Genomic DNA, 22251 nt, shown 5'->3' on the forward strand with positions numbered 1-22251 from the left:
AAACGATACAATCTGCGAGAGCTTCTGCTTTTTACGTGAATTGATTTCAGTGCAACTGAATTTGTTCGTTTCAGCTCCCCTCGGTGCATGTGAAAAAAGCAATTTTATGCTCACTCTCTGTGTGTGCGTGTGTGTGTGTGAGAGAGAGAAGGTTGTTTATCACCCTTTAACTTTCTTTTTTTTGTGGTTCTACCCAGCTTAACTTTGCTGTCTTCTAGTTTCACAAGACTTAACAGAAACGAGAGAAATACAATAATTCAACATCAATGAACAGCATCAACTTCTCTAAATAACACACAGAAAAGCAATTATCTGGTATTACTAATATAAGACCTAGGAGCAGGGCTGTGCACAGACATTTTGGGGGGCAGGGGCTCAAGTTTAAGAAAAACCCTTATATTTAATAAAAAATAAATAAATAAAAATGAAAAAAAAAAATTTACATAGAGCAGCAATACAATTTTTACTTACTTATATGTTTATTTTGTTACATTCATGGTGGTTGAATTTCACAACTGTATAAATTATTTTTTGGCATTTTTGCCATTATTGATAGGATAGTTAGACAGACATGAAACGTGGGAGGGAGAGGGGTAGGATGACATGCAGCACAGGGCCACAGGCCGCAATCAAACCCAGGCTGCTGCAAAGGACTTGACATATGGTGCACAGATTCTACCTGGTGAGCTGGAGGTTGCCCCTTAATTTTACAACTGTGACAAGTTCTTTTTTTTTGTTACCTGGCTGGCTGTCATTAATGAAGGCTGGCCAAGGAGACGTGGATGGGCTATTAGTGATTATGACATAGAAAGTTAAACTGGGGGCACAAATTTATTAGAACTCAGAGGCAGTTTTTGGGCATTACAACATGCTTTTAATTTATAATGAATGACGTAAACGAAACCCTAAAATATGACTTTAGAAAAAGAAATACATTTACAATTTTGCCTTGCAAAAAGGGCACTTATCTAGTCAGAGACAAAAAACAAACAGAAAAAAGAGGGGATGGTATCAACTTTGGGACTTGGAGGGTCGCAGGTTCAAGTCCCAGTACAGGCCAAGTATATATGTGGACTGGCAGCTGGAGAAGTGCTAGGTCACCTCCTGAGCACTGCTGAGGTGCCCTTGAGTATGCCTGGGAGTCACTGCCCCTGATAGGGTTAAAATATTGACACCACAAACTCCATTGCAGCAGCCTCATCTCCTGAGATACCTACAGCACATTACCGCTTAAGTGTCTGCACCTTGTTTTCATTGTGTGTATTAGTGTTTTTTTAATGGGCCTCCACATGCCCTGCAGATTTATGTATGCATGCATGCTTATGTTTTTAAGTGGCTGATTGAGTTCAAGTTTGTTTTTCAAGTTCTGTGATTAATTACAGTTTTGACATGCTGGTACTTGAATAAAAAAAAAAAACTGAATATTTGCATTTTTTGTATTGTACTAGGAGTATAGCACTGTTTTACTCTGCAAGTGCGTATTTATTTGACAGCTTGAGTTATTAGTTACTTTGCAAAAAAAAAATTTGCAAATTAAATATATGATCAGCTTGTAGATTAAACTACAAAAACAGCATATGAAGTAGTTAAAAATAGCTCCCCCTTGACCACATTAAAATTGTGATAAAAACACCACTCTTAACAGGGCCATATGGCAGTCTCCCCTAACTTACTTGATACTAAGTACATGTTGCTTTAAATACTTCTGTGCAAGTGAAATGTTTAATGCAGGACTTACATCTAATGCATTTTTATACCATAGTATTGTAATCTTTACTTTAGTAGAAGATCAAGATGCTTCCTCAACCACTCTTATGTTTGAGTATACTGTATCCGTGTGTTTCTCTCTCTGTGACGTAACACTGCTGGTAAACACAAGTCGAGACATTTCAAGTGTGGAACACCTGGTATGTCCCGATGCCTTGGGCAAATTAAGTATGTCTATCATTTTAACTCAATGATGAATCAGAGATTACTCTGGATGTTCATAAGAAGCTGGAAGAGGGCAGCACATTCTTTGGAAGACCTGAAGAAGTGGTAAGTCATGTTGCAAACATCTGACGCAAAGTGCATATGATTTTAAGGAAGTGTTGATGATGGTTCACTATTAAGAGAAGTGGTGTCAGAGTTAGTCACAATTACACAGAGTTTGATTGAATTGGTGCACTCTGTCCTCACAGACATTCATAAGAGTGTACATTTGTCTTTCTCTGTCTCTTTTCTTCTTTCTCAGAAGACTTCAAATAAGTGCCAAGGTTGGCTTTTGTTCAGTTGGTCAAGTCAAACAATATTTTCAATTAGCTTGTGGCCTGTTTAGTGGGCTTTAGCTTTTAGTGGTGTTATGAGAGGACTTTGTGATCGCAATGAAAATGGATCAACAACAAAACTGCTAACTTTCAGTTCATATGATTGTTTCAAAGCAGTAAAAAGTACCTTGAAATTATCTTGAGCCTTAGTATTTCTTTAAATTTCAGCCCTCATTTATGTCAACAGAAAACAAATCCACTCTGTCTGTATACAGTGATAAATACTGTATGTTATATATTTTGTATATTCTGTACCTGCCTCCTCCAACTCTTCATTGAAAATCTCACTTTTATATTGAATGAAATATTCAAACTTAATTTTTGAAAGCTGAACTATAACATATGTTGAGATTTCTATTTTATTCAGCACAATGTTACAATTATTTCTCTGTATCTACTAACAATATATTGAACATATTGAACTGGATTTGAATGTAAAAGACAGCTTTCTTTGTTTAACAGGTTTAACAGTCTGTACAACATTAATTTGCACCTGCCGAGGGCTCTGGTGAGGGCTCTGGTTAAAGCCTATGAACACTTGAAATCTGTATAATTTGTAATGAGTGCTGGTTTTGTCAATAATTTGAGCTGTTTTCAAGCATCAAATCTTAGCAATAAGAGGAACTTTGCTGATAATATTTGTGGTATTTGTGATGGTTATGTTTAGTGAGAGTCGACAATTTCATCTCACATCAGACTATCTTGCTGTGCCTCGCCCTCGATGTTTATCAAAGGGGTGTTGTGATATTACACCACAACGCTTTTCTTCATGGTACACAAGCTTAACCAACATTCACTACTTTGTAAGAGAGAAGCATTAAATGAAAGCCAGTCAAAACCAGATTCTCATCACTAAAAAACATCACATTTTGGGGTATTTCTTCATCGCCTCATCTTTAAACGTTCTATTTTAATGCTATTTTACATTTGATTTCTTTTCTGGTGCAGGAACCAGAAATATTTGCTCAACCACATGGACAGTATAACACAGCGCGTAATAAACTGTGGTTTATGATGTTGCCCTCTTTTGGTGCAGGCTGACCTAATGACCTGTGTGTGTGTGTGTGTGTGTGTGTGTGCGTGTGTGTGCGTGTGTGTGTGTGTGTGTGTGTGTGTTACCGTCGGCACTCTGTCAAATATTTGTTGAGTTCTTGTACAACAGACCATACCTATTTCTTGTCTGTTTCAAACAAGACGAGAAGAAGATCCAGACAGAGAGACAAAACTTTTCATTTCAGCTGACTTACGATGCTGCAGGAAGTGGTAACATCAGTTGCTATCATTTTCCCTCAGGAAATGACACACTAGCCTGCCCATCCTCGCCTCCACAGACACACGCACACGCACACACATACTGTGACATATTTATGAGGCACATATACCCAGTCATACACACACACTGCACACACAGCATGTCTCTGCTTCTCTCCTCTCCTTTCTCTACAAAACTCAATACTCAAGCATACTAAAATGCTGCAATGCCTATACAACAGTCACTCAACTTGCTTTGTCTTGAAGCCAGTTTTGCAAAATGAGAGGGGACCAGGGGCCAATAGATAAACAAAAATTAATAATTAATATATAAATAATTAGCCTGAACCTCTAGCCAAAGGTTTGGGGGATCTTTCCAGCACCTTTTTTGATAAACAAGCTTTACTGATGCTTTTTAGCACCGTATTAACATTAGAAGTACAAAAAACTCCACAGTGTGACTCAATTTAGTTGTTATTGTGAATTAGAAAATGGATGGCGGGCCATTTGGCATCCTGTTGCAGGCCAGATTTAGCCCATGGGCTGTAAGTAGTAGAGTAGCACTGCTATATAATCACTAATATCTGAGATATTGTGTTTTGTATTAAAGTAAGTATGTGTTTTCATGCAGCAGCCAGCATGTCAGTGCATCTATAAAAAGTCTTTTTTTTTAGTCTGCTTGGTTTCCACCCCCCGGTTGTTCTAGTTTGTGACAGTCGAGACAACCGCTATTTTCACACTCTCACAAACACACACAATTGTTAACATACTTGCAAACACAACACGATCATTTCACAAGACTACAGTGACAATGAAAACATGAGATTTGTCTGGACCCCACAGAGACTGTTGTCAGTGGATGTGAAGCAGTGACTGATGACTGATGAGCTAATGTAAGCAGTTTTTCTTGAAAGAAATACGGTAAATGTATGACTTCATAAGTACATGGGAAACCCACAGACTCACTGTGCCGTAAGCGGTTTAGCATGACCTAAACGTATCTTTGACTGCGTCTCAGTGGAACAAAATTTTGGGGTTGGCTTTGAGCTCTTCTAATGTGTAAAATTTGGATTCCTACAATATAACCCTGTCAGATTTTTCAGGATGGATGCCGAGATTTGTGCTGGCAATTGTGGCAACAGATGTTTATTATGCTGCTCTGGGACTGTCCAGCTGTTAAGACACTGTTTAGAGGTAACATTTCTCATGTCAGAGTTTATCTATGCCACAGCATGGTGGCTGGACCTAAAACCAGACAATAATGTTGGAGTCACTGCTGACCAACTATAGACATTAGGCTGCATATCTAAGACTTATTATTTTAAACTGGAAGGACAATAAACCTGCGTGGTTAAGTACCTGGATTGTTAAACATGGAATGGAAAGCCTGGATTTTAACAGACTACTAGGTTGTTGTCTGTAAACTACACAAATAGTAGTAGAAGTAGAAGGCTTGTATAAGGATGTATGAGATTTAATGTATGTTGTACGTTCCAGGTGTCACCCTTGAGAGTGCAACAGTTTGATCTCTGCATATTTAGTTTTTAGTATTGGGAACCATGGAGAATTCTTTTTTAGCATTTTTATCCAGTGGAGGGTCATTGATATTATACAATTATTATAACCTTTATCAAACAACTTAATCTGGTTGGGATCAAGAGAAGCTCGAATACAGCAGAGACAATCAGCCTTCTCTAAAAAAGTCAAAAAACAATTTTAATAAAAAGCTTAAATTAATCTAATGGGTTAAACATTAAGTGTTTACTCATTTCATGTCTGCGCTTTGCACATTTCTTTTATAACTGGCATGATGTGAATTGTAATCATCAACAGAAACTGCAGCTCACCTGATTTTCAGCAAATCTACAGTTATTCTTCTCACAAAAAACAAAACAAAACCAAAAAATGCCTTGTATGAGTTCACAGGTTTATGCTTCTATTATATGCTGAGAAAATATGAATGTATTATTGACGTACTATGACTCTGTAGGTGTATTCTGAGGATTTTCAGCGGTGTATTTTCCATTAAGCGCTCAAAGTTCTCATTCACAGCACATTATTTTCAAGTGTCATGTGCTGAGCAGGTTATGTTAATACATGTTTTGACAAGCATCAGAGAGGTTAGTGAGAGCATAAATGAAAGCTGGAATTGCAGGTTCTGATGCACTGAAATTGTTTCTATTGCACGAAGAAGCCACCAATAATGTTTTATAACTAACTGGAATTCACATCACAATCAATAATTTGCTGTCCATATTTGGTGTGTGCATGAATGTGTGTGTGGGAGGAGGCATGTTGTCATTTCCCAGCAATCATCCTACCACATTCTACCACATAATTCTTTTCATATTTTACAGGCGCTTTACTTATCATTTCAACTTTTCCTGACTTTGTCTATCTGTTTGTTCCAAATGACTTAATATCATTGTTTTCTGTGTTTGTTTTAATATGTGCTTTGTAAAAGTATAAATGCATTCTGGGTGAACCAAGTCAAAAACACCTAATTCCTCCTATGAAGTTTTAACAGATGGAACTATTCATTGAGTTAATACAATACGTCCTAATTTAAAGTATCAATCAGGGGGTATGGACACTCATCAGTCAGTTCAGGTCAGTTATGCTGAAGGAGACAAACACAGATTTCCTCATGCACTGTCGACAACCCCAAATAATGCCCTTCACTAAGGCACATGATTTCCAAAGTCAGAAATGCCTTACCTCTTCAACCTCATCATAATATCATATTTTATGACAATCATATTCATTTTATCACTTCAAGGAAAACTCCACCTGCTGCTGTGGACGTCATATGCTCAGCTGAAAAAATGCACTTTAAAAAAAGTGTTGTCTTTGCTCCCAAACACAGACAGGAAAGTAACAAATGTTTGCTTCTCCTGTCACGTATCAGTGTGCCCTGAGCGATGCATGAGCAAAAACATGTGCTATAACTATTCATCCTTTATTTGGACACAAGGTCATACTAGATTAATTTCTGCAACAGCAATATAATAAATAAAGAACAAAAAGTAAAATGTAATAAAAAGACTGACTGGATGGCTGAATTCACGTCATTGCACATGGAAGTATAGATTTAGCACAGTTTAGTATATACTGATATTGCACATAAATAATGATTGATGATTGTCAGTTTTGGTATGTGTGGGCGACTGGGAGCAGTGCTGGTTTTTAATGTCTGACAGCAGCAGGAAGGAAGGACCTATGGTTTCTCTCTTTCAAACTCCACATGGGGTCAGACATGCTCTCCATCAAGGATGATAGTTTAGCCATCATTTTCCTTTCATCCACCACTAGGTCGAGGAGGCATCTCTGGACAGAGCTGGCCCTCTGAACCAGGTCCGCGTGAGTGGCCCCTTTGCTCTAAAAGACCTGAGTGACCTCAGCAGACAGTCTGCTCTGTCCTCCCCTATACAGTGCATTTGTGTTGTCCGTGCAGTCCAGTTTATTGTTCAGGTTAACAGTCGAGTACTTGTAATTTTTCACAATCTCAATGTCCATTCCCTGGATGTTCACTGGCCCTGACATCTGACCTCTTCCTCACTGCCTCTTACAAAAGCATGCCAACTGAATTATAATTGCTGCAGAGATGATCCATGAACTCTTATCTAATATTTAAAAATCAGGGACCTCTCATATCAAGCTGTGGAGTTTCTTTGCTTAGGACTTGTTACTATCAATATGAAAAGTCTCTTTGCTAGCTGTAACAGGTGTATGCAGTTTTGATTCAACTATGATACATGTATGATTGATACAAATTTGTAAGCTGTCAGTTTAAAAGATTATTTGGTTTTAATAGATTTAGACATTTATCTCCATCAAGACATTTAGCAGACTGGGGAAATACAGGTGTGTAAATTCATCTGGGCCCCAGATTGAGATTTTAGCCTCTTATTTTATACCAGAGAAATTATTGATGACCCATTTTACACCCAGCTCCTCTTTGCAAGTAAAAAAAGCACATATTGTTATTGCAGCACAAGTGTATTACTACTAGTTTATTATCATATCATACAGCATCTGCTGTACATAAAACAGGAGGACATTGTGATTCCTCAGACAGGAAAATAATACACAGGTTCAACTAGATGAAGTTGGCATCATGCAGATTATTATGTCTAGTAAACCAACATTAAGTCCACTTAAAAACGGTCACTGAGACAGTTGTTTGTGACAATTTTGCAGAACAAGCGTCTCAGTTTTAAGGTGCAACAACCTTGAAGTAGCACAAACTGTGTCAGCTCTATTATCTGTCCCATCCATGTACAATGGATACAGGTTACAGTAGGCCTTGACATTTGTTTTACCATCAGAGACAATGAAGAAACGTAACTTTAGTGTGGTAAAGCGCTTTACACAAAATAAAGCCACATTAAATAAAAAAACCAATATGATTAACAATGAAAAACAAGAATGAAACTGAGGGAACATAAATGATAGGAAAAAATAAACAAAATAAAATGAAAAAAGTACTGGTATGTTACGTACTTTTTTTTTCTTGCAAAGTGAGCATCTGATATGTTAGTGATAGATTTGCAAAGATTTCCTCATACAATTAATTGGGAATAAAGCATTGATGTACAGGGACAAACAGGTCTTAGTCAATTCAAATTCAATTCAAATTGTTGACAAGATATTATCAACTATTGTCAATTATTTCTTAGTACTATGTGAAAGAAATTTTTGTATGAATTTTGAAGAGTATGTTTATTTGCAGTCTGAATTAAAAGTAAATTGACCACATATTTTACTTCACAGAAGATAGCACATCTGTACAGCGTGCAATGTGTTCAAAGGTCTTGTGAATGCAGCATGTCCACTGCACAAAAAAAGGCCATCACCAACACAAATAAGCAAGAAAGTCAATCCATCCATCATCCAGTTTCTGTAATTGTTGGGAGTGTCCGAAATCATAATTTAGACTGAGTGTCTTATTTGGGTGGATGTAGTAGCACTATTAGTCAACAGGTCAGACAGCGGACAGTGGCTTCTTTCAGTTGTTTGCGGCTATCTTTGCTTTGAGGCGGTTGATTTTGAGAGGCAGCAGGCCGACCATCTCCGTGCTCAGCTCCAGCTCCGTCTCCACAGCTGCTCCTGACTCAGGGTGAGCCTCACAGTACTGCACCACGTATCTAGACAACAGGTGGAGAGTGAAAGTGATAGTCAGCACATTATACAGATAAACAACAGAGCATGTAGGTTTACAAAGCACACCCACAGTCCACTAATTTTAATTTATTTCAACAGAATTCTGATGCCTGATGGTGTCGAATGGCAGCGATGGCCCATATAAAACGTCCCGTTTTAGAAAGACAATAACAGCAAGTGGGATCATTTCTAAATCTGAATCCTCTCAGTAACCTGACAGGTCCAAACAGTAGAAAAATGCTTTATTATATAATGCTACTCACCATTCCCTCAGTTGAAAAGCGTTGTTTGGTAATTGTACCCAAGCACAACTTTCAAAGCCATAACAAATATCAGATATCTTTCAGACTTTTCAATGCTCGTTCTATGTGTGGATTGGTCTCTAAACAGCATATGCAGGATAATACTGTTGCCAACAATTGAAAATTTGTCGAAAAGATTGCAACGATATGAAAACAAAGAATAATCACTGCAGTGCTTTATCAATGTAGCACAGTTATCTGAATTACTGAGCAAGAATTTGCTGAGCCACAGTGCAAAGGTTTTCATTCTATATTATTATAAGCCTACTATATTAATAACTATAAATACCACCATGCAGTTATGCATCAGTCAAGTTGCACGTACAGTTTATATCCATGTCTGAAAAAACACGGATGCTTCACACACAGAAGATTTATACAATCAGCACAGTTTCAAGGCACCAAAGATCAGTATCACCAATTCAGTATCCGACCTAATGTCTCCCATCTGTCCCTGAGTTATGACGTCGAGTAACAGCCAGAAAAGTGAATGCAGAACATTATGATGTCACAGACCTTTGACCTCTTGGATATAAAATGTCAGAACTTCATCATTGTTCCCTTGTAGACATTTGTGTGAAATTTGACTGTTTGAATTCTTACGTCACAGAGACCTTGACCTTTGACCACCAGATTCCAATCAGTTCATTCTTGTGTCCAAGTGGACGTTTGTGCCAGATTTGAGGAAACTCCCTCAAGGCCATCTTTAGACATTACATTCATGAGAATGAGATGGATGCAAGGTCACGGTGACCTTGACCTTTGAACAGCAAATTCCAATCAGCTCATCACTGAGTCTACTCAAATGTTTGTGCCAAAAAAATTCCCTCAAGGTTTTCTTGAGATATTGCATTCACAAGAATGAGACAGACAAGGTCACAGGGACCTTAACCTTTGACCTATGACCACTAAAATCGAATTAGTTCATCCTTGAGTCCAAGTGGATGTTTGTGCTAAATTTGAAGAAATTCCCTTGCGACATCCATGAGATATTGTATTCACAAGAATGATTTGTACGTATGGACAACGCAAAAACCTAATGAGTCTAGCCTTGGCTATTGTTGGAGCGGAGGCATAAAAATACATACAAATACAGCGATATTCGTGTTAAGTGACATTAAAATAAATACTTAAGAATATTCTTAATAGAGATATGATTAACTGTTTTCAAACCTAAAACAGCCCCAGAATTCCAGCAGAGTGTAAGAGAATTTTAAGCCCTGTGCTACATTAAGGTAAACCTATTACTGTCACACTGTTGAGAGCACATAGAAAGTAGATGTATCCCCATAAAGTAACAAGTAAATCTTCGTACTTGTAGTTTTCCAGAGACTTGTTGAGGTTTTCCAGCTGAGCAGTAGGTGAAGGGTTAATCAGCCGGCTATAGAGTCGGGCCACTCTGAAGCGAGCCACCAGAGCCGGTCTGAGCACCTCCTCCTCCAGGTGCTCCGGATGCTTCCCCTCTGGAGAACACAGAGAGTCGAGGAACATCTGGAAGTATCTGGAGAGGAGAACAGAGGATTTTAAATAATTTAGATTAGACAAAGGTAGATGCACAGACACACGAAGCTCATCCACACACACAAACATGCATATACACTCACTTGGCGGAGGCAGAGCAGAGATGGTTGAATTTCTTAATAGTGTGGTTATCTAGAGACTGTGTATCAGCTTGTCTGTTGGCCAGCGCCAGTTTCAGGTCCATCATTTCATTGTAGGTTTCAGCCAACTCAAACATCATCTGTCTGCGGATCATTAGGTAATACTGGGAGTTCAAGTCTATAGAGAAACACAGAAAGTCAGTGAAAGTCACATTTGAATCAATCATATCACCTTGCATTAGGGCTGCAACTAACAATTATTTTCACTGGCCATTAATTTCTCGATTAGTTGTTTGGTCTGAAAAATGTCACAAAATGTGAAAAATTTCACTCTATGTTTTCCAAAGCCCAAGATGACCTCCTGAAATGTCTTGCTTTATCCAAAACCCAACGATATTAAAAGTCATAAATTAATGATGTTACCAAATAATATTCAAATGTAAGAAGTTGGCCTTAGAGGATTTTGACTTTTTTTCTTAAAACTCACACCGATTATTCAATTATTAAATTAGTTGGCAGTTTATTTAATAGTTGACAATGAACCGACTAATTGATTAATTGTTACAGCTCTACCATGCATGGACATTCAGGTTGAACACTGGCAGATTAACTTGTTTAATCTTTTTCTAGTGTAATCTATTTTATGAAAATATCTAAAGGGATAAAAAACAAAGACAAAAATGCAACTCAAGAAAAAGGTTACCATTGCAGATTGGCTCCAGCATGTCCACTCTGCGTTTGTGCATTTTGCAACGCCGCTCCAGATCCTCTTCGAAGAAAGCCAGGGCCCTGAACAGAGAGCTGTGATCCTGCAAGATCTCTATGTGATCCGTCACATAGCCGTCCATCTGAAAGTACTCCTTGGCCTGCAGGAGTGAGCGAAAGGATGAAGACAGTTTATCATGTTTAACAGTTGAAACTAAACTGTAGATGTAATGCTTATGGCATTTAAAAAAATGTAAACCAGTGTGGATGAAGAAAAAAAGATGAGGGACACATCATCTAATATGATCTTTTTTTTTTTTTTTTTTACTTCCAGAAAACCTGGCATTGTGTTCTTTAAATAATTCCCTCACTGGCCTTTAATACAAAATTCTTCTGATGTGCAACTCCGTCATTAATACCTGCTTAACATCCTATACCAGAATTACATCATGTTCATGATACCTAGGTGTACATTTGCTTCATGACATGAATATTTGAGACGACAATATGGTTAAGCATGTATCAGTGCTTAACCATATGGTTGCATTGTACCAGTTCAGTTGAGAACATCTGCAGCTATAAGCTTGTTCATCACCTGATGTGTCAAGTCAAGTCCAGTCGAGTCTGTTAATACAGCCAAATATCATATACGCTGTCTCGGGGCCTCATAGCTTGGGATGTATACAAAAATGCATAAGCTCAAAAGCATCTGTTTTGCAGCATACAGCATAGCCTAATATTTTTAAATTATTCCATTTATTTTAATAACCAGCTGTCTGCTTAAGCAGGTGATAGGAGTATGCCCAACCCAGCATAAGTGTGTGTGTGTGTGTGTGTGTGTGTGTGTGTGTGTGTGTGTGTGTGTGTGTGTGTGTGCTGTGAATACCTGTGTGACATAATTCTGTCCCACCAGAAATACAGCTCTGGCCTCAGTGAAGTCCAGTGGTAACAAACAGCAAACCTGGGAAACAGAAAGCAAGAGTTTAATCTCATGATGATGAAGTGACCTTAAATCTGCAGCTTTTGCCTGATTATGGACATACTACCCACTGTCGTTAGAGCTAAAATGCTATATGTTGTTGCTGTACTATTGTTTTGTACTGTTGTTCTACTGTTTCTTGTTGCTTCACATGGCTTGTGTTCTGTCTTGGGAGTTCCTGTTTTTTGTAGCCGTTGTTGTCTTTATGGTGTCCTGCTGCCACTGTTGTGTGAATTTTATAATTTTACAGATTTCAAAACATTTTGCCAAAAGACGGGAGTTGAAAATTAGCCTGTGGGCTAACACTGGAACATTTACAGAAATTGTAATAAATGTGTTTTGTCCTTATTAATAACCAAAGTGAAATGAATAAGAACATAAGAACACTAAGAATTATAACAAAAAAAACATAAATTGTCATCTTAGAATTATAAGGTATTATCTGACAATTTTGTCAAAACTGAGTTATTCATATTTTCTTATTCTGTCACAACATTATGTCATGACTTTTTCTTTTACGTTATATGCTCTTTTTGGACTTTTGCTTTTGAAAACAATAAGGTTAATATAATATTTGCTATTTGGAGTGCAAAGTCTTTGAAGCTCAACATCTCATAAATACTTAAAAGGCAGAGACATCCTAAGAATTCTAAGGTGAAACTAGCAGCATGAGCAGCAGCATCTCGACACAGTAGTTGGACCTTTTCTTCCAGGCTAGCAATGGAGTCAAAGGTGTCTTCAGAGCCAAACAGCAGAGCACTCTTCCTGCCCTTCTCTTCCTCCTCCTCCTCGCGTCTCCTGGCTCTCTTCAACTCTTCTTGACGATCAGTATCCAGCTCCCCAATGCTGTCCTGATCACACACAAACACAAGCACATTTCATGGCACACTCAATACATCAGGACACGTAAACATAGGTAGGCACACACAAATACCACAGCCATAACACACAAAAAAACATTCGAGGTTAAATGATAGTCCTTCAACATTATTTTACATAAGCATCATCTTTGGTGCTACATTTTTTGGCTCAAACTTTTTATTCCTTGGATTGTCTCAAACAGAGCTGTGGTTTTTGTGGATGGTGCTCTTCTCTTGAGCTAGTGGCTATCACACTGTTTATCTGAGAAGTGTGTACTTGAATACAAAGAACACAAGTTCCCACATATACACAACCACGTCGTACCTCTAGCAGCTTCTTTGAGTCCTGCAGGAGGTTTAGACAGTATTTGATCCAACATCTTGCAATGTCTGCTCTCTTCTGCCTGAGCTGCTCCCTGCGCTCACTCTCCGTCTCACCTGGGTCACACAGAGGGAGAAAAGAGATGTTAAGATAAGCCGGTGCTTTGCTACACTGCTGCGTTCGCTCCTGCCTGAAGATCTTTTCAGACAATAATAATAACATGGTGCCACCCACAGGAAATGCAAAGACACTGTAACTTTTCTACACAGCGTTACACACTTGCAATAATATCTCCAGTGAGTAGAGTGGAGCTTGGGTTAATTATAGTAAAAAAAAAAAAAAACAATGAATGAATTAATGACAGTGCGGCGGTGAGAACATTTGACTTCCGGTAGAATGCATGTAATGTGAATATTGGTGTCTGGCTTTGATGTAAAGGACTGGTTTATTTTATCGTTTTGTACCCAGTATCAAAAGGGCTTGTTGTAGTCAATTAAGGCTACAGAGTACAGAGGAAGGAAGATAATAAGTATGCTTATTTTGACATGGATATTAATTCAAGATTTAGACAGATACTCACTCTCTTGTGCCACGGCCTCAGAAGGAACCTCTCCTGCCAAACCTGATATTACTGTAGCTGCTGCAAGGCAATGTCTGCCCTCCATGTACCGACCCTAGAAATCACACACATATTTACACACTACACCTGTCAGTGCTTGTACTGAGAAAAAAACTGTGGCAGTGCTTATAAACAACTAGGGCAAACCGTTGAAATATATTTGATTATTACAACCAAACTTCTTGCAGTGTAATCCAATTTTTTTGACTTCACGTCAACGCTTACAAAGGAACCATCAAACTGTATAAAAAGCAAGCTAAAATTGATTTATTTCTTTAGAAAAGATTTAACCATTTTGGATGATAACATGCAAGGTTTTAAATCAAGGGTTTTCATTCAATTTAAATCAATCCATGCTCTACCTTGGTGATATAATACTGTGATAGCGTAGCAGCGTTAAGTGCCCACTCCATTGGACTGAACTGATTTAACTGTAACTGTCTCTGCAGGGTGCTGTGGCAGTAGGTGGCAGCACGCTCAGTTTCACCTGGGAGACAAAACAATTTAGTTTTTAGTATGATCAAGTATATCAAAATATCAACACAGCAAGACTCAGCTTCATTATATATATAGAATAGAAAATACGGAAAGGATTTTAATGGATTATTCAAAACTTTCAGTTCTTTATATCTGTTTAAATATTATTGAAGACATAAGTATTGAATATACATGAGCCAATAAATATATCCTGTTGTACTTATTTGGCTTAAAAAAAGATCTGACTCACCAAGGTTTTTATAGACTTGAGCAAGGTAGTACATGGTATGGGTGTAGGCCAACTCAAACCTGGAAAGGAGAAGTTGCCAGGGGAGTAAAAAGAGGAATGGGTTTATAGGTAAAGTCAGAGCACATAGAAGAAGATAAAAATTTAGAACCAGGGTCTGCGGCATGAATGACCATTATCATGCAAACCTTACTCTAAATCAAAAATACAAATTACATCTTACCTCTTACCTGTAGCACTATTTATCAAGATTCAGACTCAGTCTAGTTGAGTTTTCTAATGTATTATTTTGGCACTTTTAGCACCACAAGCTGAGGGTCATCTAGTTCCATTATATTTAAGTTAGGGTAGACATCTGAACGGTTGATATCTCCAACATTTGGTAACTCACACCAAAACAATCTAGATGGATAAAAGCACTACAGGTGAGATGAAAAAATGTAATTTTCCATTAATCTATTCCTGAAATATAAACAGGTGTAAAGTCTGTAAATGTGTGTGTGTGGAGGCCTTCTGTATGGGCATGCTGCAGTTTACATGTTACCTCTTGGTCCTTTCCTGGTGTGTAAGCAGGTTCTCCTCAGTAGTGAAGTACTCTGTCATATCAGTGGGTGGACTACCATCCTGAAAAACACACAAGCACAACAACCATGGCTCCATCCTGTCCTCCAGCTGCGGTAAGACACTAATACTCGCCCATCAATTCGTCTTTTGAATGCATGAAAGATCACATCAAACATCAAAAGATCCGGGAATGCAGAAAAATGCAATGTCCGAGGAAACACAACTATTAACTAAACATAGAACAATGTAACACTCTGCCTTGGCTCCTGACAGACAGGTAAATAACAGTTCACTTGTTAATAGTGAGACAAACTGGCGATGATAAAGTGAGCACAATCTCAATTTACCACTCATGTTTTTATCAAGACAGTCAGATGACAGAGGAGTTGTGAGACAATGAAGATAATCAGTCAGACAGGCAGACAGTTACACAACAGTCTCTCCTGCCCTGTCATCCATCAGACAATGCACCAGCAGCTTCATGTAAACAGCCACACAGTACACCAACCTACCTCCTTCATATAACGCTGGTAAATGGATTCTGCTGTTTCCAGGAATCCCTGAGCCATCTCTGTCTCGTCCCGGCCTGCCCACAGGATACCCAACTGATTCTGATGACACAAACAAACAACACATGAGCATGTGATCAGCATCATCTGATCTCTTATGAAACAGACACATTCAGATAAGCAAGAATCTACTGTATTAAGAATGCCAATGGATCTGATGGACTGTTATTCTTAATAACATCACAGGTCAACAACGATGAGTTGAATATGAAAGCTGTACTAAATAAAAAAGGGTGGCACAAAATGCTTTCCCAGAGGCCCACAACGCTCCTTCAGTGGTGTTATTGATAATGAGAGCGTCACCTTTATTAGGGTTTGACAATGTTAGAGTCTGTTGGTTAATTCATAGCATTATTATATTTTTGTATTAGTGTTATTAAAAAAATGGTTGCGCTTAACGTTAGCTACAACCATGGCCTGTTTGTGAAGGGCAGAAGTGTTTGAGAAAACTGACGTGTGCTAAAAAGAGATGTTGACGTTACCCTGACATGGATAAACAGCGACACGTTCTCCGGCGACACTCTGCATCTCTCCAGCTGTTTCATGCAGTTTGTCAGATGCTCCTGTCCGGCTGACAGCTCCTCGGTGTCAACATGATTGACGCCCAGATAGTACTCCACAGCCCCGAGTTTAGCGGCCCGCAGCCCGGCTGGCGAGTCGCCGCTGAAGCCCTGGCCGAACACGTCCTCCCTCTGCCCGTCCACCGGCGGCTCCGTCAGCCGCTGCTCGCCGCTCTCTCCGCCGCTTTCCTCCTCACCTTCGCCAGCTTCGAAACTCTTGAGCGAGCAGTATATTTCTCTGAGGAGCTCCCTGGCATTGTATTTGGAGCGAAACGGGTCATTTTCAGGGTCATTTCGTGATTCAATAAGCGTGAGATTTTGGGCGTTGGTGAATTTGTCGCAAACGGCTCTCCACTCATCACTACTCACAGACGCCATGTTGGTCTTCTTTGCTGAACTACAACTCCCAGAAGTAAGTTCTTTATGTTGCATTACTGCCATCTGCTGGAAAGGTTTTTTTCCTACTTTTTTCCAAGGTTACTTACAGGAATAAAAACAGATCCACAGACGAAATAAATAAATAAATAAATAAAAATAAAAAAGATAAAGAATAAAAATAAAAACAAAAACACAACAGCAACCAACTAACTAACAAAACGAATAAATTAAAAAAAAAAAGAGAACACGAAAAAATAATGCCAGTGTTTGTATTATATGCATCATATCAAAATAGTACAATAAGAATAGCTTTATTGTTCATAACGTGCAAGTGCAGGGAAACTGGTTTAGGTTCTGACCATTTTTTTCTATAAATGTGGAGTTTCCCAAAAATTTAAAGTTCAATCATTAGTTTTCAAGCATATCTTGACTAAAATATTGCATTACAACATGTTTATTTTAACATTTATCATTCGTTTCCTTTTTAGAAAGTTCACCTATTTGTTTAAAGATAATTATGCAGAAAATGGTGTTGAAATATGAATAAATATTGAATATGTTTGTCCATGTCTCAGCAGTTGTTTTTATATAAAGGCTTAATTTAAAAGCTGAGGTGTACACATACAAAAAGAAACATGACACCTGAAACAACCATTAATTTCCAGTTTCAGTCTGAGTTTTACTTGATAACTTTGTTGGAAACATATATAAGTGTTCATTTAACAGAGGCATTGGGTTAAGAAGTGCAAAGAGTAAATACAAAGCAATGGCCTCCCAGACATCACCATGGTGAATTATCCAACATTGTAAAGGTTAACTGATCCTTAACAATGACCGTCCAAAAGGAATTTGAGACAACAAAGTATCAAATAAACAACTGCAAATGCAAAGATGAAGTTTGCAAATAAATCACTCATTCTCGGAATTGTGTTCAAGTTGGTTATAGCCAGTTTATTTGAACAAACCCAGAAAGTCAAATCATTAATCAGGGAAAAATAATGTGAATTATACATGACAATAAATTAATGTGAATGACATGATTACAACAACACACAGTACATGTTTGGTCAGCACTGACAGAAGCAGCTTGTCTTATTTATTACACTGGAATAAAACCAGACCAAACTGGATCCTCTTACACACTCCATTTCCATAATACAGCATAACATCTTGCTGAAGGGCAAAATAAACAGAAATCTTAGTTGTGTGTCCTCTGCGTTTAGGTAAAGGTTAATGAATGAAAGTTCATATGCTTAGCAAGTGATAATCTGCCACGGTGTGGACATATTTGCACAAACTGACTTCAGGCTAAGTTCTCTAAAATACCATTATTATTTCAATTACTAAGGTAAGAAAAAATAAAATGGGACGACTGGTGAAAAGTGATTGCTTTAGCCTAGTCTGAAAGTGTGCAACACATAGTCCATCCAGTGCAAGGCAGCTAACTGTCAGGCTGGTTAGCTGAGTGCACATTCACCTACATTATATTTTTGTGTGTCATGTTGAATATTGAAAAATCTAAAAAAAAATTACAGTTGACCTAATTTTTGGAGAAAAGCATCTGCTTTTTTCTGTCTGTGTAATAAAAAGTGACTAAAACTTAATGAGGATGATGAATCATGGTAACATCATTTTAAAAAATGGTGCAAGTGCCATGGTTTCAGGGATTAGACGGGACGTTTAGATGCATTCGTTCCGATGTCCAGGTTTAGGCGGTTGTTGAAGCTTCGCAGTGCCACTCTGCCTTTGAACATTTTGCATCTGCTTTACTCTGCCACTAAGATTTCATCTTCTTCTCCATGCTGTAACAATACAGAAACAACCACAGTGCTTACAATTCTGTTTTATCCCATGACCTTAATTTAAAAGATGATTTCAGATTTTCAAACCTTGATTTCATTATCCTTAATCTTACTGTCATATCAAGAGCAAAAGGCATGCGATAACATAAGATTGTTTTTCTTTAACATAACTCACGTTAATAGTGTCAAAAGTCATTGCGGCAAAATAAGAACCAGGTTGATAAAGACTAGAAATTCCAACAATTTCTTTCCAACGTTTCAAAACATGATTCACAATGACAACAGAAAATCAGAATACTGCTTACTTGTATTTTATGAGACGACTTCCCTGGATTAGCTGTGCTGACTCGTTGGTCAGATGGCAAGCAAACAGTAGCCAGTTGCGTGGCTGCACCTTGTAGGCGAACCTCATGAAGAGGATGGAATAGCAGCACAGAGCTGAGAAGAGGGAGAAAAGACACATGCTTATTACAGCAATGTTTTCTTATAAACCAATTACTCCTGCTGCACTTATTCACCAAGCCTAACTGCTCTTAATAAAGGGGGGGGGACCACAGCAACTCAACAAGAGTTGTAATTGTAGTTTCCTTTAAAGAATCTTTGATTTCTAACCTTGAGATAAAGTACAAAATACAAATCTAACCCTGACAAAGATATGCAGAAAAGGATGGGGTTATTGTCTGTTCCCTGCATGTGTACATCTGGGTTAATCAGTGCATATGTCTGCGTGACTTACCGAAGGTCATCCTGCCACTGATGATCTCAGGGCTCTTCTTCATATCTGTGATGGCGGCTATTGGAAGACCCCAGTTTGCCACAGGACCCCAGAAATGCTGCACAGATACACGCAAAGTGTCAAAATATAGTTTGGACAATAGACTGTATGGACATTTATCTTTAGCTGGTTGTGCAGTAAAACATAACTTTAAAATAACTACCATGTGAATACTTAATATTGAAGTTTTTTTTTTTTTGAATCTCATTATAAAAACTACTGATGTCACAAATATGAAGTAAAAAAACATGACAGTAAAGATTTGGAAATTATATACCTATACTAGGTACGAGACAATAAGATAGGTAGCCATAAATCAGCAGTCAGTCAAAGACGTGGGGGGGCACAGACAAAAACAATGAGTACTTACCGTGCTGTTGAACAGATTATTTTTTCAGGGACACATAGAAGAGAGAAGAGCATAAACACAGATAAGTCATACTGATATGTGCCAAAGGACACAAGAGCTGCTGCCACCTAAAATAGGTCATTGGTATGTTGTTACAGGCCTGATGAATTAAAAAAATGACCATGACTCAAACAAGTTAAAGAGCCCTGTTCCTGCAGGGAATAAAATCATCGGCTTTGTTTCCACCTGACTAAATTAGGTTATAATGAATAAGGTTACATTTTAGCACCTGGATTAAAATATTTAACTTCGCTTACAGTCAAGTGTCTACCACAGTATTCATAACACGAGCTAAAGGTTAACATATTGATTACTGTATTTTCTACAGAGTGACGAAACACACCACCAAAATTGTCAGAAAGCCAAAGAAACACCAGAAATGGTACCAAAGGCCATACGTGATGTGTGCCTCGCCCACATCTACAGTTCGTTTATTTGACTGTCTATCGGTTTTTCAAGACGGTAGAGACAAAACTCTTCAAATAATAACCCTCAGATGACCATCTTTATCTGTGACAAATGTAAACAAAGATGGCCTCTTGCGTCACTGTGTCATCATTTAGTCTTTACCCTAAATTTCAGGCGGGCTGCTCCTCTGTAGCAAGTGCACACACCACCGGGACATCATGTACACATTAACTAACATCTTGACAAAGAGTCAAAAAGTAATAAAAGTAGCTCAGTCTACTTGCCTTTGTCACTAAAGTCATATTTGTCACTGGCCAAAATCTTCAAGCATGACACAGTTTAACCCTTGTGTTCTCTTAACTTTCTGCATACACCACTTTGCCTAAGGGTCAAAAATGACCCACCTGTACTTAACCCATAAAATAAAGCAAATCTATTTAGCATGAAGACACAACCTGTCAATAACCACAAATTTTGTGAATATCTAGGTTTTCTCTCTTCACAGTGCAGAAAGACTGCATTTAATCACTGGAATCCACTTGCTTTTATTACAACATACCTGTCATAATTGTTTTATTTACTAATCTAGGGGCTTATTATTAATAATATTATTCCTAAATGCACTGCATAGGTGTAAACGTAATCTTTTAGCAGGATATATGACTTCTGTAGCTTAAGAAGGTTGAAGAAATGTGCAAGAAGTAGTTCTGAATGCATTTTGTTATGGGGAAACAATAACAGTCTTTGCATATTTTACTGTACAATGAGGACAATATGCAAGTTTGTGGGCATGGACTTTGCAAATGTATTTCTGTGTGAGTGAGTGCAGGTGTGTGTGCTTTTTTAATTTTTTTTTTTTGTGGTATGAAAATGACTTTAAGCTGCTTTCACTGAAATATGAACAAAGACATTGTTTCACTTTTTAAAAGTTGGGGTCATTCTAGGTCATCGAATTTCAAGTTGAAAAAAAATAAGTTAGGGGATTTTCTATATTGTTAAACATAGTGTCGGGTCATTTTGGACCCATAAAACGACATAAGTGTTAATACAACGTTGCTGTTATTATTATCTTACAAGTTAAGACCTACTTTAAAAGGGGAGTTTCTTGAACAAAATACAGCATATATTTCCCACTGAGTTTAAATAAAATTAGTTTAAAAACAAGTTTATCCACAACCTCTCCATTTACAGCCAGCCTCATGAACTGGAGAAACAAGTTCACTGATCGCTGCTGACCAACGTCAGGTTACAGCGAGCCAAACTGTCCTTGAAATGTAGCAGAGAACCGGAAGAAAATACGAAAATGTAACACAGGTAGCAGCAAATAACTCTTTTTAACTCTTTTCTTTTTAAATGTTCATTTGACTTTGTCAAAACGTCTGGACTGACGAAGACTGTAAATATAAACAGCTGTTAAACATGAGGTAACGTTAGCCTGCTGTAAATCAGCCAACAAGCTAACGTCACTTTAGCATGAGTGCTAATATAAATCTAACCGCGTTCATCACATACCTCATCAAATAATCCCTGAAATCTTTGCTCTTCAGGTGGTCGAGAGCTTTCCGTACCACAGTCCCTGCCATGGTTAGGTGCTGTGCTGATGTCTGTTTTGTCTGAGAGGAGGACTGTTTCTCTGCTGAAGGGCGACTGAACTGAGAGCTCAGCTCAGAGGACGACTGCTGCAGTTTCCGACCATAACATTGGTGCTTTACGACACTGTCGTAATGACACGGGTCAGCCTCAAGAGCTCCTTTGGGAAGAAGCGGTGAGACCTTTTATAGTGATATATTTTGTATTATACATTTTTATTGTGCGTAAATATTTTGTTGTGTTTGCTGTGGTCATTGACTTTTTAAATTGTTTTTTAAGTGATCTGTACATATTGTATTGGGGATTTTTTTTATTTATTTATTTTTATTTTATTTATTTATTTATTTATTTTAATTAAGTGATC

General features: G+C 38.0%; 2 protein-coding genes across 2 annotated transcripts; both read right to left on the reverse strand.

The window, feature by feature from the left end:
* Positions 1 to 7555: 7555 nt before the first annotated feature.
* On the reverse strand, positions 7556 to 16981 carry kifbp (kinesin family binding protein). Its single transcript, XM_042500407.2, has 13 exons — positions 16448 to 16981; positions 15909 to 16007; positions 15377 to 15456; positions 14836 to 14894; positions 14471 to 14595; positions 14070 to 14163; positions 13493 to 13605; positions 13009 to 13158; positions 12215 to 12289; positions 11327 to 11489; positions 10627 to 10801; positions 10338 to 10523; positions 7556 to 8704 (listed from the first exon to the last, which is right to left on the reverse strand). Exons 1-13 carry the CDS (start codon positions 16964 to 16966, stop codon positions 8566 to 8568), a joined length of 1977 nt encoding a protein of 658 aa, XP_042356341.2. The 5' UTR covers positions 16967 to 16981; the 3' UTR covers positions 7556 to 8565.
* An 847-nt stretch (positions 16982 to 17828) lies between these two features.
* mpc1 (mitochondrial pyruvate carrier 1) lies at positions 17829 to 22011 on the reverse strand. The gene is made up of 4 exons (XM_088078446.1): positions 21806 to 22011; positions 19442 to 19538; positions 19011 to 19143; positions 17829 to 18705 (listed from the first exon to the last, which is right to left on the reverse strand). Exons 1-4 carry the CDS (start codon positions 21878 to 21880, stop codon positions 18681 to 18683), a joined length of 330 nt encoding a protein of 109 aa, XP_087934572.1. The 5' UTR covers positions 21881 to 22011; the 3' UTR covers positions 17829 to 18680.
* Between the last annotated feature and the right edge of the window lie 240 nt (positions 22012 to 22251).

Source organism: Plectropomus leopardus, chromosome 1 (genome assembly GCF_026936395.1).
Source record: "Plectropomus leopardus strain MGB_pleo_1.0 chromosome 1, ASM2693639v1, whole genome shotgun sequence".
Classification (NCBI taxonomy): domain Eukaryota; kingdom Metazoa; phylum Chordata; class Actinopteri; order Perciformes; family Serranidae; genus Plectropomus; species Plectropomus leopardus.

What these genes read in the sequence shown, in the direction of transcription:
- kifbp (XM_042500407.2), bottom strand. Translation starts at nt 16,966, where the DNA reads ATGGCAGTAATGCAACATAAAGAACTTACTTCTGGGAGTTGTAGTTCA. An exon ending in CACCAGGAAAGGACCAAGAG is followed by an intron (nt 14,895 to 15,376) that starts GTAACATGTAAA and finishes TCTCCTTTCCAG; the next exon opens with GTTTGAGTTGGCCTACACCC. An exon ending in GACAGAATTATGTCACACAG is followed by an intron (nt 11,490 to 12,214) that starts GTATTCACAGCA and finishes TCACTCCTGCAG; the next exon opens with GCCAAGGAGTACTTTCAGAT.
- mpc1 (XM_088078446.1), bottom strand. Translation starts at nt 21,880, where the DNA reads ATGGCAGGGACTGTGGTACGGAAAGCTCTCGACCACCTGAAGAGCAAA. An exon ending in CAGTGGCAGGATGACCTTCG is followed by an intron (nt 19,144 to 19,441) that starts GTAAGTCACGCA and finishes CCCTCTTCTCAG; the next exon opens with CTCTGTGCTGCTATTCCATC. An exon ending in AGTCGTCTCATAAAATACAA is followed by an intron (nt 18,706 to 19,010) that starts GTAAGCAGTATT and finishes GTATTGTTACAG; the next exon opens with CATGGAGAAGAAGATGAAAT.